This window comes from Myodes glareolus, chromosome 5 (genome assembly GCF_982192425.1).
Source record: "Myodes glareolus chromosome 5, mMyoGla1.1, whole genome shotgun sequence".
Taxonomy (NCBI): Eukaryota; Metazoa; Chordata; class Mammalia; order Rodentia; family Cricetidae; genus Myodes; species Myodes glareolus.
Window position 1 is genome coordinate 548,493 of NC_142030.1, and position 12,659 is coordinate 561,151.

At 47.0% G+C, this 12,659-nt stretch overlaps 1 protein-coding gene across 2 annotated transcripts in view; it reads right to left on the reverse strand.

The window, feature by feature from the left end:
* The window catches only part of Plxna2 (plexin A2), a 202,802-nt gene that overhangs the window by 14,052 nt on the left and 176,091 nt on the right, over positions 1 to 12,659 (reverse strand). For both annotated transcript variants that reach the window (XM_085687500.2, XM_048439337.3), the window contains exons 18-26: positions 8,937 to 9,176; positions 7,902 to 8,045; positions 7,372 to 7,606; positions 5,412 to 5,554; positions 4,717 to 4,985; positions 2,843 to 2,909; positions 2,504 to 2,650; positions 1,727 to 1,886; positions 1,260 to 1,363 (exon numbers count right to left, since the gene is read on the reverse strand). In XM_085687500.2, the coding sequence (XP_085543626.2) occupies positions 1,260 to 1,363; positions 1,727 to 1,886; positions 2,504 to 2,650; positions 2,843 to 2,909; positions 4,717 to 4,985; positions 5,412 to 5,554; positions 7,372 to 7,606; positions 7,902 to 8,045; positions 8,937 to 9,176 (1,509 nt within the window). The remainder of the gene's footprint in view (positions 1 to 1,259; positions 1,364 to 1,726; positions 1,887 to 2,503; positions 2,651 to 2,842; positions 2,910 to 4,716; positions 4,986 to 5,411; positions 5,555 to 7,371; positions 7,607 to 7,901; positions 8,046 to 8,936; positions 9,177 to 12,659) is intronic.

The window sequence follows — 12,659 nt, forward strand, 5'->3', positions numbered from 1 at the left end:
GTACTGTATGCACTTACTGTGTAAACATGGTTGTGTATATATATATATATATATATATATATATATGTGTGTGTGTGTGTGTGTGTGTGTGTGTGTGTGTGTGTGTGTTTAATATATGAAATTAACATGAAGTGATTTGATTCCTCTTGCTTGTATGTAAGGGCAAATCTAGAGTTTGTGCATTTGTCTCTAATTCTTCCAGCTACCTTCATGTCCTTTCTTGTCAAAGGTGTTAGCTTCCATGAATGGATGAGGAGCTTAAGGTTGGGAGAAATTACAGAAAGCCACCACCAGAGTGGGTGCTGGGCTAGAATATACCTTCAAAGCCCCAGTTCTTATTTCCACAGCTTTGCTTACTTGGGGCTGAGATCTAGGTGCAGCATAGAGGATGTGTAGGGAGGAGTACTCTGAGGTGTACCCAGTGCCCCCAGATTTTTCTGTGCTTTGAGGCACTTGGCCAGCTTCAGGGTCTCCCAGTGGCCAGTCATTGCTAGCTCAGCCTAGCCAGTCAGTCCCTCTGCAGGACTCTCTTTGTAAGCCAGGCACATAGGAGGATATTATTAATCAAAGAGTCCCATGGGTCTTACAGCCTGAGGCACTTCATCTAGTTAGCTTAATTTTCCTCAGTGTCTCTCATTTCTAGCTCCTATCTCAGTACTTTTCCCAAATCCCAGGCTGTCTACCTGTGCTTAATCTTACAGAGACCCCCAAGCTGTGAGTGGTTCCCATGGGATTAATGCAGGGTAGAGTGGATGCTTATATTCTTCTGCTGGAATTCTTATGATTGTTCATCCATGTCTGCCAATATTAAAAACATATTCCTTGTCAATTTCTATGCTGAATCTAATCTACACACCTACTGAGGTACCCCATGCAAGTAAAAAGAAAGAGCATGCAAGTAATGTTTCCAGCTACTGCGAATCTTAGGGGCTGAAGACAAGTCTGTGCCCTATTCTTCTACAAGCCAGAAAAATGAGCACAAGGCACTTTTCTGTAGCTGTCCAGGTATAGGATTTTGCACTATATAGTCCCTTCTACAGCTGTAGAAACACATAGGAGAAAAATGTCCAGGCAGTTAGATCTATTGTGGGAGCCCATGTTTCCACACCTACTGGGCAGTCACAGCAGAGCGTCACTGTTCCAGACCCACAGAAGAAGAAAATGGAGAGAGGAAAGTACCTGTTGGCTTTGGAGGCCTTCTAACAAAGAGAAAAGGGGATATTCTTGGGGATGAAGGCCACAGGGAGGCCTGCCCTCACCTGGTAATGCATCAGCGTGTTAAGCCGCTTCCAGTCACCCTCTATCTTGGTGGTAATGTCTTCATCCTGCAACACCACTCTGGCAATCCGGCCTTGACGCCACTCTGGGTGGAAAGGATGGTATGGGTAGCAGTGAGAATGGCAGGGGCAGTCAGGGTCACCCTGTCTGTGTGTCCTCTAGAGATCTAGTAACCTTGTCTCCATTGGATGATGTCAGTGGTGGAGCTTTGAGACATTCAAAAGCGGGGCAGGGCAAGGCTGGTGTGAAGGAGACTCACATCTGAGTGGACAAAGTCTAGAAGTACTTCCCATGGCCTTCACCTGGCCAGGACCTAGTTATGTTTCAGTGGGAGCTGTGTACAAGGCAGAATTTCATATCCCTTTTCCCTAGCCATCTCATGGCCTGATAGCTCTCTGGGAAGCCGTGTTCTCCTCATGCCCTCCTATGCCAATGCCAGGGTTCCTACCCAGGTCCATGTCCACAGCCCTTGGCCGCTGGGAGTAGGGAACGTTCTTATATACTGCATCGAGGATCTTCTCCTTGACTTGGGTGATGGTGTCACAGTTTAACACCTTCACTGGGATCTCTGGGCTGTTCTCATTGTCAGGGTTGACACAATTCAGGATCTGTAAATAGAGAAATCCAGGGTGAGCTGGGCAAACTTGGGAAGTAGCGTGGGAAGAAGCTGAGGCCTCAGAATCTTCTTCCAAGGTTTATTCTCCTTATAAAAAGAATGGGGATCTCTGTCCTGAGACTTTGTTTCTTCCTTTTCTTCCTGCCATCTACTGTGAGAGCTGAAGTCAAAATGTTAATCCTTTCTCAAGAAAAAGGGAATCTACTTCCTAGACGGGTTGGGGGAAGGTAAACTCGGTGTGAGGCACTTGAGAAGGTTCAAGATAGATCCACAGGCATCAAGGGCTGGCCTCACATGTCCTCAAAGCTTTTAAACTAGATACCAGCACACTTGCTTTCTTTCCTTGCTAATTATGCAGTCTCTAATGGTGAGTGAACTTTTTCTCGCTCAATATCATCTAGGGTAAACTGAGGCACACGCCGCTCTTTTGGCTCACTAATTAAGATGAGGGAAAGGTCTGCCTTGACCTTCATATACTTGATATGCCCTTTGGATTGCCCCAGATTGATCCCTACGCCTCTTTTTGGCTAGATGGCCTCATGGGCTAGCAGGTAGAGTAGGGAGAGTCACAGGTGGTACTGGGGCTGGAGCCACTTTTGACTTCCTCACCAGGGTCTTGTACTCGATCTGCTGCCGGATGAGTTTGTCCTCACTCAGGGAGTAGCGGGCCTCACCAGTGATAGCATCGATGGGGCCTTTCTCCATCTGCTGCTTGATTGCACAGTATAGCATGAAGAGTGGCTCCCCAGCACATTCCTGTAGGCATATCAGGGTAGAGAGTTCAGACCCTGCCTGAACCTTCCTCTGCAGCCCGGGGAGAGAACCCCAGGCCTGCTTTGCTTAACATCAGCCACATCAAGGAATCCCTGCTTCTGAGGGGCAAGTCCCCGTGTTTCTAAAGCCAGGGTATGTGACTGACTCTGGCCCCGCTCACTCCCCCCTTTTTACCTTCAGGAACTTGTGTAGAAGGAAAGCAAACCAGTTGGTCAGCATCTTCTCGGCCACAGACTCAGTCCTGGAGAAGGAAGAGGGGTGGAGAAACAGCCTTTTCACAGGGGTCTGGTGGTAATCTAGGCTTGTGTGTGTAAGAGAGCACAGGGCTAAGACTGGACCCCGGCAACCCAACCAAACCAGAAATAATTGGAAGGGGGACTGGCCAGGAGTGCCCAGGAGTGCTCTATTTTCCATACTTAGTGGGAAGTTCCCAGGATTCAGCTTCCTGAGACTCTAGAAAGTCAGGATATTTCATCCTTGCTGCTCTGTGGAACCACAGACTGTTGGTGACACCTGGTGTGGGCTGCAAATCCTTATCCCTCAGGCTGTAATGACCAGTCTGGTCTCATGGTCATGAATGGTATCTGTCTGTTCTACTGTGGTTTCTGCATATTCAAATACTCTGTGGTGCATGCTTGGTACCTGCCTCTCCAAATACAGGTTGCCACTGGTTCAAATCCAGACTATATTATTTACTGGCTGTATAACCTCAGGCAAATCATTTGACTTCTTTGAGTTCATTTTTTCCCCCATCATTACATGCACACAGTTATGATATTCACACTTTCAATTGTTAGAGTTGAATGGGTTAACATATTGAAAATGCAAAAGGTAACATCTGGCTCCACAGTAAAACACTGTGTAAATATAAATGATTAGTACTGTATAGTTTATGTGCCCTCTAGGCCTGCAGGTAGAGAGCAATGCTCAAGAGTTTAGCCAACAGGGGGATCTGTTTCTGTAAGCACCACCTCCTTCCCCTCCCCCACCCCAGGCTCCAGGTCTGGGAATTTGGGAAGAAACAAAGCCAAAGCACTGTGACAGACCTTGTTGATGGGGATGCCAAGGGGTATTTTAACTCCCCACACGTGGTGCAAATTATACCCTCTGGCTGAAGTAAACCCCAGGCATTTGCCAGGACTGCTTAGCAATCAGGGCTGGTAGAGAGTGACAATGGCAGGAGAAATTGCAGCTTTCTCTCTGGGCCCTCCCAGCACCCTCTCCCAGCATTGTGTTTGAGATTAGCTCTAATTTAAATACAACAGTCCTTAATGAAAGCTTCCAAAGCTCAGAATGGCAGGATGGGGGCTCAATGCTTATAAAACAAAGCCACCCATGTGGGGTCTGAAAACCCAAGACCTGTGAGCAAAGGTACAGGAAGAGTGAGTGGAGGCGACAGATTCAACCCCTGCTGCTCAGAGCTCTAGATCTGGTACCCCATGACCTCAACTGAGGGTGGGAGCAGGAGACAGAGGGTCTCTAAAATCTGTGCCCTGCCAGAAAAGTGGCAAATCAGGCAGTTGGTATATGCTAGCAATTCCAAGCCAGGAAGCTGGGACTCAGACCTGCTCCCAACCTCTAGCCCAGCATGTCTATCAGATCTAAGTATGATGATAGGAAATGGTTAGCCTGTGTTGTCCAATATGGTGGCCACCAAATACAGGATGTCTAGATACTGGGAATGTGTCCAGCGAGATGGAGAAATTAAAGTGTACATTTCATTTTTGTTAATAGTGGCTACCACGCTGGGGCACACAGCTCTAGAAGCAGAGGGAAGGGCATAGACTAAGAGACAAGCTCCCCTGGTGTGAGGTCATAGAGACAAGCGGTAGGAAAAGCATTTGTCTTGAGTCCCAAGACAGGGCTATGCACTTGGGTTGGAAGCCACCTGGTTTCCCAGGACCAGCGGAAGATCACATTCCATACTGGGCTGATAGGAGGGCACAAGCAGCTCTGCAGGGAAGCTATTTCTGGGGGGTGAGGACATCCGGGGTCTATCTGACAAGATGTCCTGTCTGTAACTGCCATTCCCCTGCTGCGGGTCAGACCTGCGGAGAAGAAGCTTGGGGTGGTTCTTGTTCTCCAGGTTCTTGTCGATGAGGTCAGACAGTAGCTGCTTGAGGACGTCTGTGGCATATTCCAGGCGGCCCTGGAGGCCTGTCATGATGAGAGAAGCCACATTGCCGCGGTCACGCATGGAGAAGCTGCGCTGCAGTTCCAGTGTGCGAATGAAGGTCAACAGGAACACCTTGTTGTTGATGAGCTGGGCAAAGAGCTTCAGGGCTTTCTCCACGTGCTGTTGTCCGTTTCCCTGTACCTGGGGTGTGCAGGGTGACCTTCAGGGGGCAGGCTCTGGATGTCTACCCAGGCCCTAAGACCTGATGGTGATGGTGCCTGCTGTAAGACCCTCTTCAGGAGGGCTGCAGTCATTTCGTCCCCCAACTGGGACTTCCCCTGCTTTTTTATTTCCCCTCAGTTTCCTCTGCCTTGACTCATTCTTGAATAAACAAACAAACAAATGTATGAATAAGTTCAAGGTCATATTTTAAAGCCTCCTTAAATCCATGCTGATTTGGCAAAATTTTAATTAACTCAGCATTTAATCTGACAAACAATGAGACCCTTTCTGGTGGTCCTGCTGTGATGCTGTTAAAACTACTGGTCCTTTTCCCTCATCATCCTTCTCCTGTCCCCTGGATTTCCTGGGAACCCCTAGCCTGCATCATTAGAAAACAAGCAGTACCTCCAGCTCCCGCAGAACAGGGTGGTCCTCAATGCCTGGGAACAGAACTCGCATGGCATAGGTGCGGTAGTCCAGGTAAGGGATTCCTGACCGGTCCAGGTCACTGGTTAGCTCATTAATGTCTGTTTGAAGCTCGGCAAAAGCTGTGAGAGTGGGTGAAGACAGGGAAGCTCAGAAGATGCTCAATTCAGGGGAGAGGACAGAGAGAAAAGTTTGTCTGCAGGAGGAGGGAAACCGGGGTACAAAGGCAGCAGGTTAGACGGTGCGATGAGAAAGGAGCCCTAGACTGTTGCTGTGAGTTGTTTACTCTAGGATTTTAAGGACCTCCCAAAGATATGGTCCCCAACTTAGAGCTACTAGTGGTGGTAGGAATTTAAAGAGGTGGAACCTGAGGGAGATCTTAGAGAAGAGGATTTGTGAGACTCTGGATATCTCTCTTGGTTATAATTTAACCACTGTATGCAGCCTTACCATTGGCCTAGTAACAACAGGACTGAATAAGACACAGAAACATTCCAAACTGAGCCAAAATAACTTAAAAAAATGTGTGTATGTATGCAGGTGAATAGATATGTGACATCTTCAGAAACACAATCTACCTCCTTTGAGACAGGCTCTCATTAGCCTGGAGTTCACAACTTAGGCTAAGCTGGCTGGCCAGTGAGTCCTACAGATACTCCTGTCTCTGCTTTCCCTGTGCTGGAATTATAAACACATGCCATATGCCCGACATATTTTTATGTGAGTTACAGGCATCAGTTTCACATGTGACTGTGCTACCTCCTAAACCTCCTCTTTTTTATTTACTAGGTGATTACCTCCAGGATTTCTTATAGTAAATGAAATCTGGGTAACATAATGTGATGAGGAGATGGGCAATTGGGCAGTTTTTATGTCTTCTATGCTTATTTGTAGTTTTTTCTGCATTTGCATAGGTGGCTAAAATGTAGAGAAGAGAGTATCATGACTTCGGTCCTTTGGAGGTGTCAGAAGCAAGGGGAAAACTGTTGGAATTTGGCAAAGGTCAGAATAGCAAACTGATCTCTGTCCTAGGAAGATGAACCGAGATATGACAACCCCGGAAGGCCTTGCTTATCAAATGCTCAATCTACAGGTGACTCCAGGCAATGGAGGGCTCCCAAGCGTCTCCCTGGCTTTCCAGGTCAGAGGTAATTCTTCGGGCTTTGTGCTGTGGTTTGAGGAAGGTGGGAGGGTTCTGATCCATCTCTTCCAGGACAATATTTTCCCCATTGTCCAACGGTTGCTTGCTTGTGAAAAGCCACTTGCAGCAAAAGGGAAAATGTTTTGATTCCTAACTAAGATGTTTACCCAGACAGCCTGCCAGGTCCTCATCCTGAGAGAATGCCAGGTATACATGTCACCCTGTGGATGTGTCTGCGTGGGAGATGAGAGGAAACACAATCTCCACTCCTACACACATTCACACCCAAGGCTGCCAACAAGCATGGCCTTTGGAGCATTTAGTCTATAATGGTGACAGAAAACAAATCCTAGGAGATGATGGGCCAGGACGGAGGTGGGGTTCTCCTACTTTCCTTGTTGTGGGTTCCATAGAGTGCAAGGGTACCTCTGTGAATATCAGTAAAGGGATAGACACTGGCAATTAAAGAATCTGGTCTGAGACGGTAAGGCCTGGCAAATTCTCACTGTGATGGCATACAAGTCCTGAAGGGGAGCCAGCTGGCCAAATGTGAGTTGGATTGGAGCAAAGCAGGGAGAGTGAGCAATGCCAATAGACCTGTTTCCTCACTCATGGGTCTCCCCTAGGTCTTCTCTAACCCCAGGGACAGGGGAAGCTCCTGGGAAAGAGCAAAATGTAAAGGCTTATGGGAAAACAAGAGTAAAATATAAAGAATAAAGTCAGGGTTTATATGTAAGAAGGGTAATGAGATTAATGAAGAAGAAAGGTTCTGGGAAGTGAGGATATACTTGCACTCACCTTCCTTGCACTCCAGGGCCACCCTAGACTCCAGGTTGTCCATCTGCATTTGTAGTCGCTTGAGTGTGAGGTCATTTTCCCTAGACTTGCGCTTGTAAGCGATGAGGACAATGATGACGATGATAAGGAGGAGGCTCCCACCAGCCGCGATGCTGATGATGGCTGGCAGGGTCAGCAAGCTGTCGGAGATGACACTCACCGAGCCAGGTGAGAACACCATCCCACCCACGTGAACCTGCGCATTGTACATACAGACACACATAATGCACACAGGTGTAGAGCCCTGGCATGCCGTCACAGCCTCGACAGGACAGACTACAACAGTACTGCTCATATCTGGATACTAAGCAATTCCTGCCTTGGGATCTGTCTTCCTATTTATGTTCCCAACTGCTACCCATTTTAGCGTAGGGCGTGGAGAAGAGGAAACGTGGAGGGCATGAGTCAGGCAATGAGATGAAATGGAATCTTTCTTTGTGCATGCATGGTAAGGCTGGGCAGAGGAAAGAGGTAGAAGAGGGTTCACTCACCATGACCTTGTGCTGCCCAGTGAGGTTGGGAGGTTCACAGAGCAGCTGCGTCTCAGACACAGTGACTGCACAAGGTGTCTCTCCAATCATTACTGTGTAGTTGAGTTTGGCCCCTCCAGAGGCAGGAGGGCAGAGATTTTTGCCCTGTAAAAAAACAGGTGTCTTAAATGAGAATTGGCATATGCAAGCAGAAATTAATTGCCTACTTAAAAAGAGATAAAGGAGCCAGAGAGGGGCAGCAATGTAAAAATCAATAAATGCCTTCATGTCAGGTTTTTAAAAATTTTTTATTTAAAAGTTTGTTTTGTTTGTTTGTTTTAAACATACCAACCAGAGTTCCTCCTCAATCTGCACCCTACCACTCCTCAGAAGGGGAAAGGCCTTCCATGGGGAGTCAACAAAGTCTGTCATATCAAGCTGAGGCAGGACCAAGCCCCACCGTATCACAACTGAGCAAGGTATCCCTCCACAGGGAATGGGCTCTAAAAAGCCAGTCCATGCACTAGTGATAAATAACTGCCAGTGGCCCCATAGACTGATCAACCACAGAACTGTCACCCACATTCAGAGGGCCTAGTTAGGTCCTTTGCAGGCTCTGCAGCTGTGAGTCTGGAGTCAGTGAGCTCCCACTAGCTCAGGTCAGCTTTCTCTGTGGGTTTCCCCCCATCATGATCTTTTAAGGGAGACTTCAACCAGCCACAGAGTAAAGGAGACCAGAAAAAAAAAAGAAAGAAAGTAAAGGAAGGAAGGAAGGAAGGAAGGAAGGAAGGAAGGAAGAAAGGAAGGAAGGAAGGAAGGAAGGAAGGAAGGAAGGAAGGAAGGAAGGAAGAAAGGAGGAAAGAAAGAAAGAAAGAAAAATGGCTGGATGAATAAAGATGGAGTGGAGGAGGACATATGGGATTTAAAGGGCAGGTGGGGTACAACAAAATTCCTGGATGCTACCACCTGGAGATTTAGACTCCCTACAGAGGGAAGGGCCTGCAGCACTCTCTCCCACCACTATGCAGGCTTCTCCCCTCCATTCCTGTTTCCTACCTTCAGGATGATGGGTGAGCCTGGTTTCTGATCCAAGATTCCAGTGGGGCTGAGCAGCTCAAAGGTTGGGTTGGGGTAGTAGATGAACTTGGTGTCATTATAGATGAGTAAGGACTGGACATTGTTAAAGACAAATCCAAACTCATCTGGCCGTTCCACTGTGTCCAGGCCTGGACGGTAGTCACTGGTCAGAGAAGGTGCCAGACAGGTCAGCGTGGTTGTGTTGACCACTGTGCACACCTAGGAGGCAGGAAGACACATTCTGAGTACCTGGTGGGTGAAGGTGGGTCTATCATCTCCTCTCACCCTCTGGTTGCTTGACTTCCTTCAAGGCATGCAAGGCCCTCAAGACCAATGTGGTGACGATGCCTTTAATCCCCTCATTTATTCATTGACTGTTTTGAGCACCTGTTTTCTGGCAGACACTGGGCTGAGAGTCTGGTGCACACAATGAAGTAGTCTCGAGGGACAGCTCTAGATTAATTAAACAAGCATTATAAGCTGGTCCACAGAGAGCCTGAGGCAGCACAGGGCAGGATACTGTGAAATGCATGAATGGGTGAGGAACACTCTGGTGGAGAAAACCAGATGCTCTGGGAAGTCTGTGGGTTCACATGGCCTGAAGCAGCATTCATGAAAGATTTCCTTCATCTGAAGAATGGGAGGCTTCCCTGTGCCAGAGAGAGACAGTGTAGGGACACGCTTCAGGTGAAGAGCACAGCATGAGAAGGTCTGGGGTTGAGGATGTGAGACTGTTCGAAGGAAAGGACAGCTGCATTGAGGGGGTACATGTGTGTGGGTTGTCGGTGTGTGTGTCAGTGTGTGGTGTGGTGTGTGGTGTGTGTCGGTGTGTGGTGTGGTATGTGGTGTGGGGTGTGGTGTGTGGTGTGGTGTGGTGTGTGGTGTGTGTCGGTGTGTGGTGTGGAATGTGGTGTGTGGTGTGTGATGTGTCAGTGTGGTATGTGGTGTGTGGTGTGGTGTGTGGTGTGGGGCAGGAAGTGGTGAGATGAGTAGGTTGCACCTTGCATAGTGTTCATCTAATGTTTCAGGACAAAGTGATAAGAAAACAGGAGACTGCCTGCTTGGGATCTTAGGATCTTTCTGTCTTTTCTCCAGCCTAGCAGGGTGTGTGTGTGTGTGTGTGTGTGTGTGTGTGTGTGTGTCTGGTCCACATATACACACTCAGGCTTTAGAACCAGAAACACAGCTGACAGTCACACAGTAAAGAGCTGAATGTGGAAGGTTTCATTTCCTGGGAGTCCCACATCAGTTGACACACAGAAATGACATCAGAACTTCAAATCTAAACCTTAACTCTCCCTCACAAAGCAGCTTCCCGGCGGCCCCTCTGCTGTGCTAGGGATCAGTTTCCATTCTTGTCCTTTTCATTGTATACTTCAGCAGCCCCTTTCCAACTTAATGTCCATGTCATGGTGCAGCTGGGGATACTGAGGCACAGGAAAAGCAACAGGTGCTGTTAAGCACAGTTGAGTTAGAATCAAATTTCTAGTTCTACAAGGAAGGCTCCCAGCTCAGTGTGATTCTCCATTGCTCTGGCATCTTCCTCCTTATCGGCCCGGTTTCCATAGACACAAATGAGGTTCCCGTGTGAATAAGAAAATCAGTTCTAAACAAGAGAGCTCTGTGTGTTGCCTGCCCTTCTCCATCACACTTTGCTTGTCAACAACCTTATGCATTTTGAGGTTTTGTGCCAGCCTTTTCCCCTACTACTGGGAGCTTGGAACACAAGGAAAATGATAACCCTAGGTAGGGTAAGGCTAAGCTGGGGCCCAAATGGACCAAAAGGGCAAAGCGTTTCCTTTCCTCCTCCTGTAAACAGAGGCATAGTGCTGTGGAGTTGTATTCTAGGGACACCTCCTTCCATCCAGGCAGGTCGCTATGTAGGCCTAAGGCCTTACAACTTTCCAGATGGTGGAACAATATTTTAGTTCCTAGAAATACTGCAGTATTTCCATATTTCCATAGCTACTGTGTGTACCTATGGCGGCAGTGAGGAGATAGTCCTTAAGATGTAGAGGAATCCAGAGGGAGGGGAGAGAGACCAGACCTGGCCTGTGACTTTTGCAGGATGTTAGGTAAGAAGGAAGCTCTTGCTCTGTATTTTCTCCTTGAGGATGAGAGTTGTAGCTTTTGGGAGTCCCTTGTCTGCCTCATGCCAACATCACAGCATTCTCTCTATACTATATTTACATTTCATTTTATGTATATTTGTATCTTTTTATATTGATCCTGCTAACTGGAGAGGGACTCTTCTCTAGCTTGTCCAAATCCATGAAACAGCAAAAGTCTTGCTACCAGCCAGCATTCCTTGTTTCTAGAAACAAATGATAGAGCCAGCCCTCACCCAAACCACCTCATGTCATACGACCATACGCCTCATGTCTCAGAGGCAACAGACATACACAAATCAATCCTCTGACCCTGGGGCACCTGAACTAGGTGCCTTGGCATGGGCTCCCTTCTCTTAAGAATTGATCTGTGAGTTGCATTCTGTTTGGTCATGTTGGAATGATAAGGAAATCTGTATTTTAAAAACCATATTTAACTTTTTGAGAGCAGAGCGTTTATCTACCTTAGATGTGAGTTCAAGGCTCCTATTCCTAACAGCCTGGGCCCCAGAAACTTGACAGAACAGCAGTGATTGGGAGCTCAGAGAAGACTTAGATGTCAGTAGGTAAACAGGGTCCAGACTTTTTCAATGAAAATTCTGTACTTGGAGGTAGGGAGCATGTGTTTACCTAGGCAAAATTGCTGAGCATCTGTACCATGATGGGAAGTCAGTCCCATGAACATCTCACATGGTCAAGTTATGAAGAGTCTGGAATCTAGCATGAATCTGCCTCAAATCACCTTGTGACTGGAGGCAAGTCATCTACCCATCTGGTCTAAGTCTCTCTGCTATGCAAGGTAGGTGTGGGAACCTGATGATCTTCAAAGCATTTCTTGGTCCAGCCTAGCATTCTATTATTTTGTGCACCTCTGTTTTCCAAGGAAGATTCAGTGGGCTGGATATGTGTCAGGGATAAGACAAGAGACATCACTTTATATTTTGCATGTCCATCTCAGCTTCACCAATATCTCAAAGGTCACAGAGTAATGGCAGTAATTCATAGTAATAATAATGGTCATCACAGCATGTTCAGTACTATAATTATGAATACAATAATGTTCACAAAATGATGGCTGAAAAGAGCAAGACTGTGCTGCAGGAACAAACTAGAAACTTTTCAATAACTTATCTGACATTCTGTTCTTACCAGAATAAGAGAACTTTTCTGAAAATCACAGAAATCCATAGCTAAAATGGATTATGCAGCTATGCAGAGGAGGGCAGAAGCTGTGAACATCTTGCCAGCAGGTCAGAATTCTCTGTCTGCAGTAGCTGACATTTAGTAAAAACATTAACTCCATGGCTGGCCCGTTCTGAAACTGGAAAGCAAGTCTTTCAGCCTGTGAGGAGCACAGGATCCCAGAAGTTAAAGGACTTGATCAGAGCCACATAGCTCTTAAATGGTAGAGTCTTGCTTCCAATACAGAAATTCCTAAATGTAGAGGAAGAACTTCTTTCCATCTCCTACACTGTTTCTCATTTAGCCTTTAAATGGACATTTTCACTGAAGTGAGCATTACCCTTTTGTGCTCTGTCAAACTCAGCAGCCAGCCCTTTTAGAGCCCTGCTATACCATCTTCTGAAATTATACT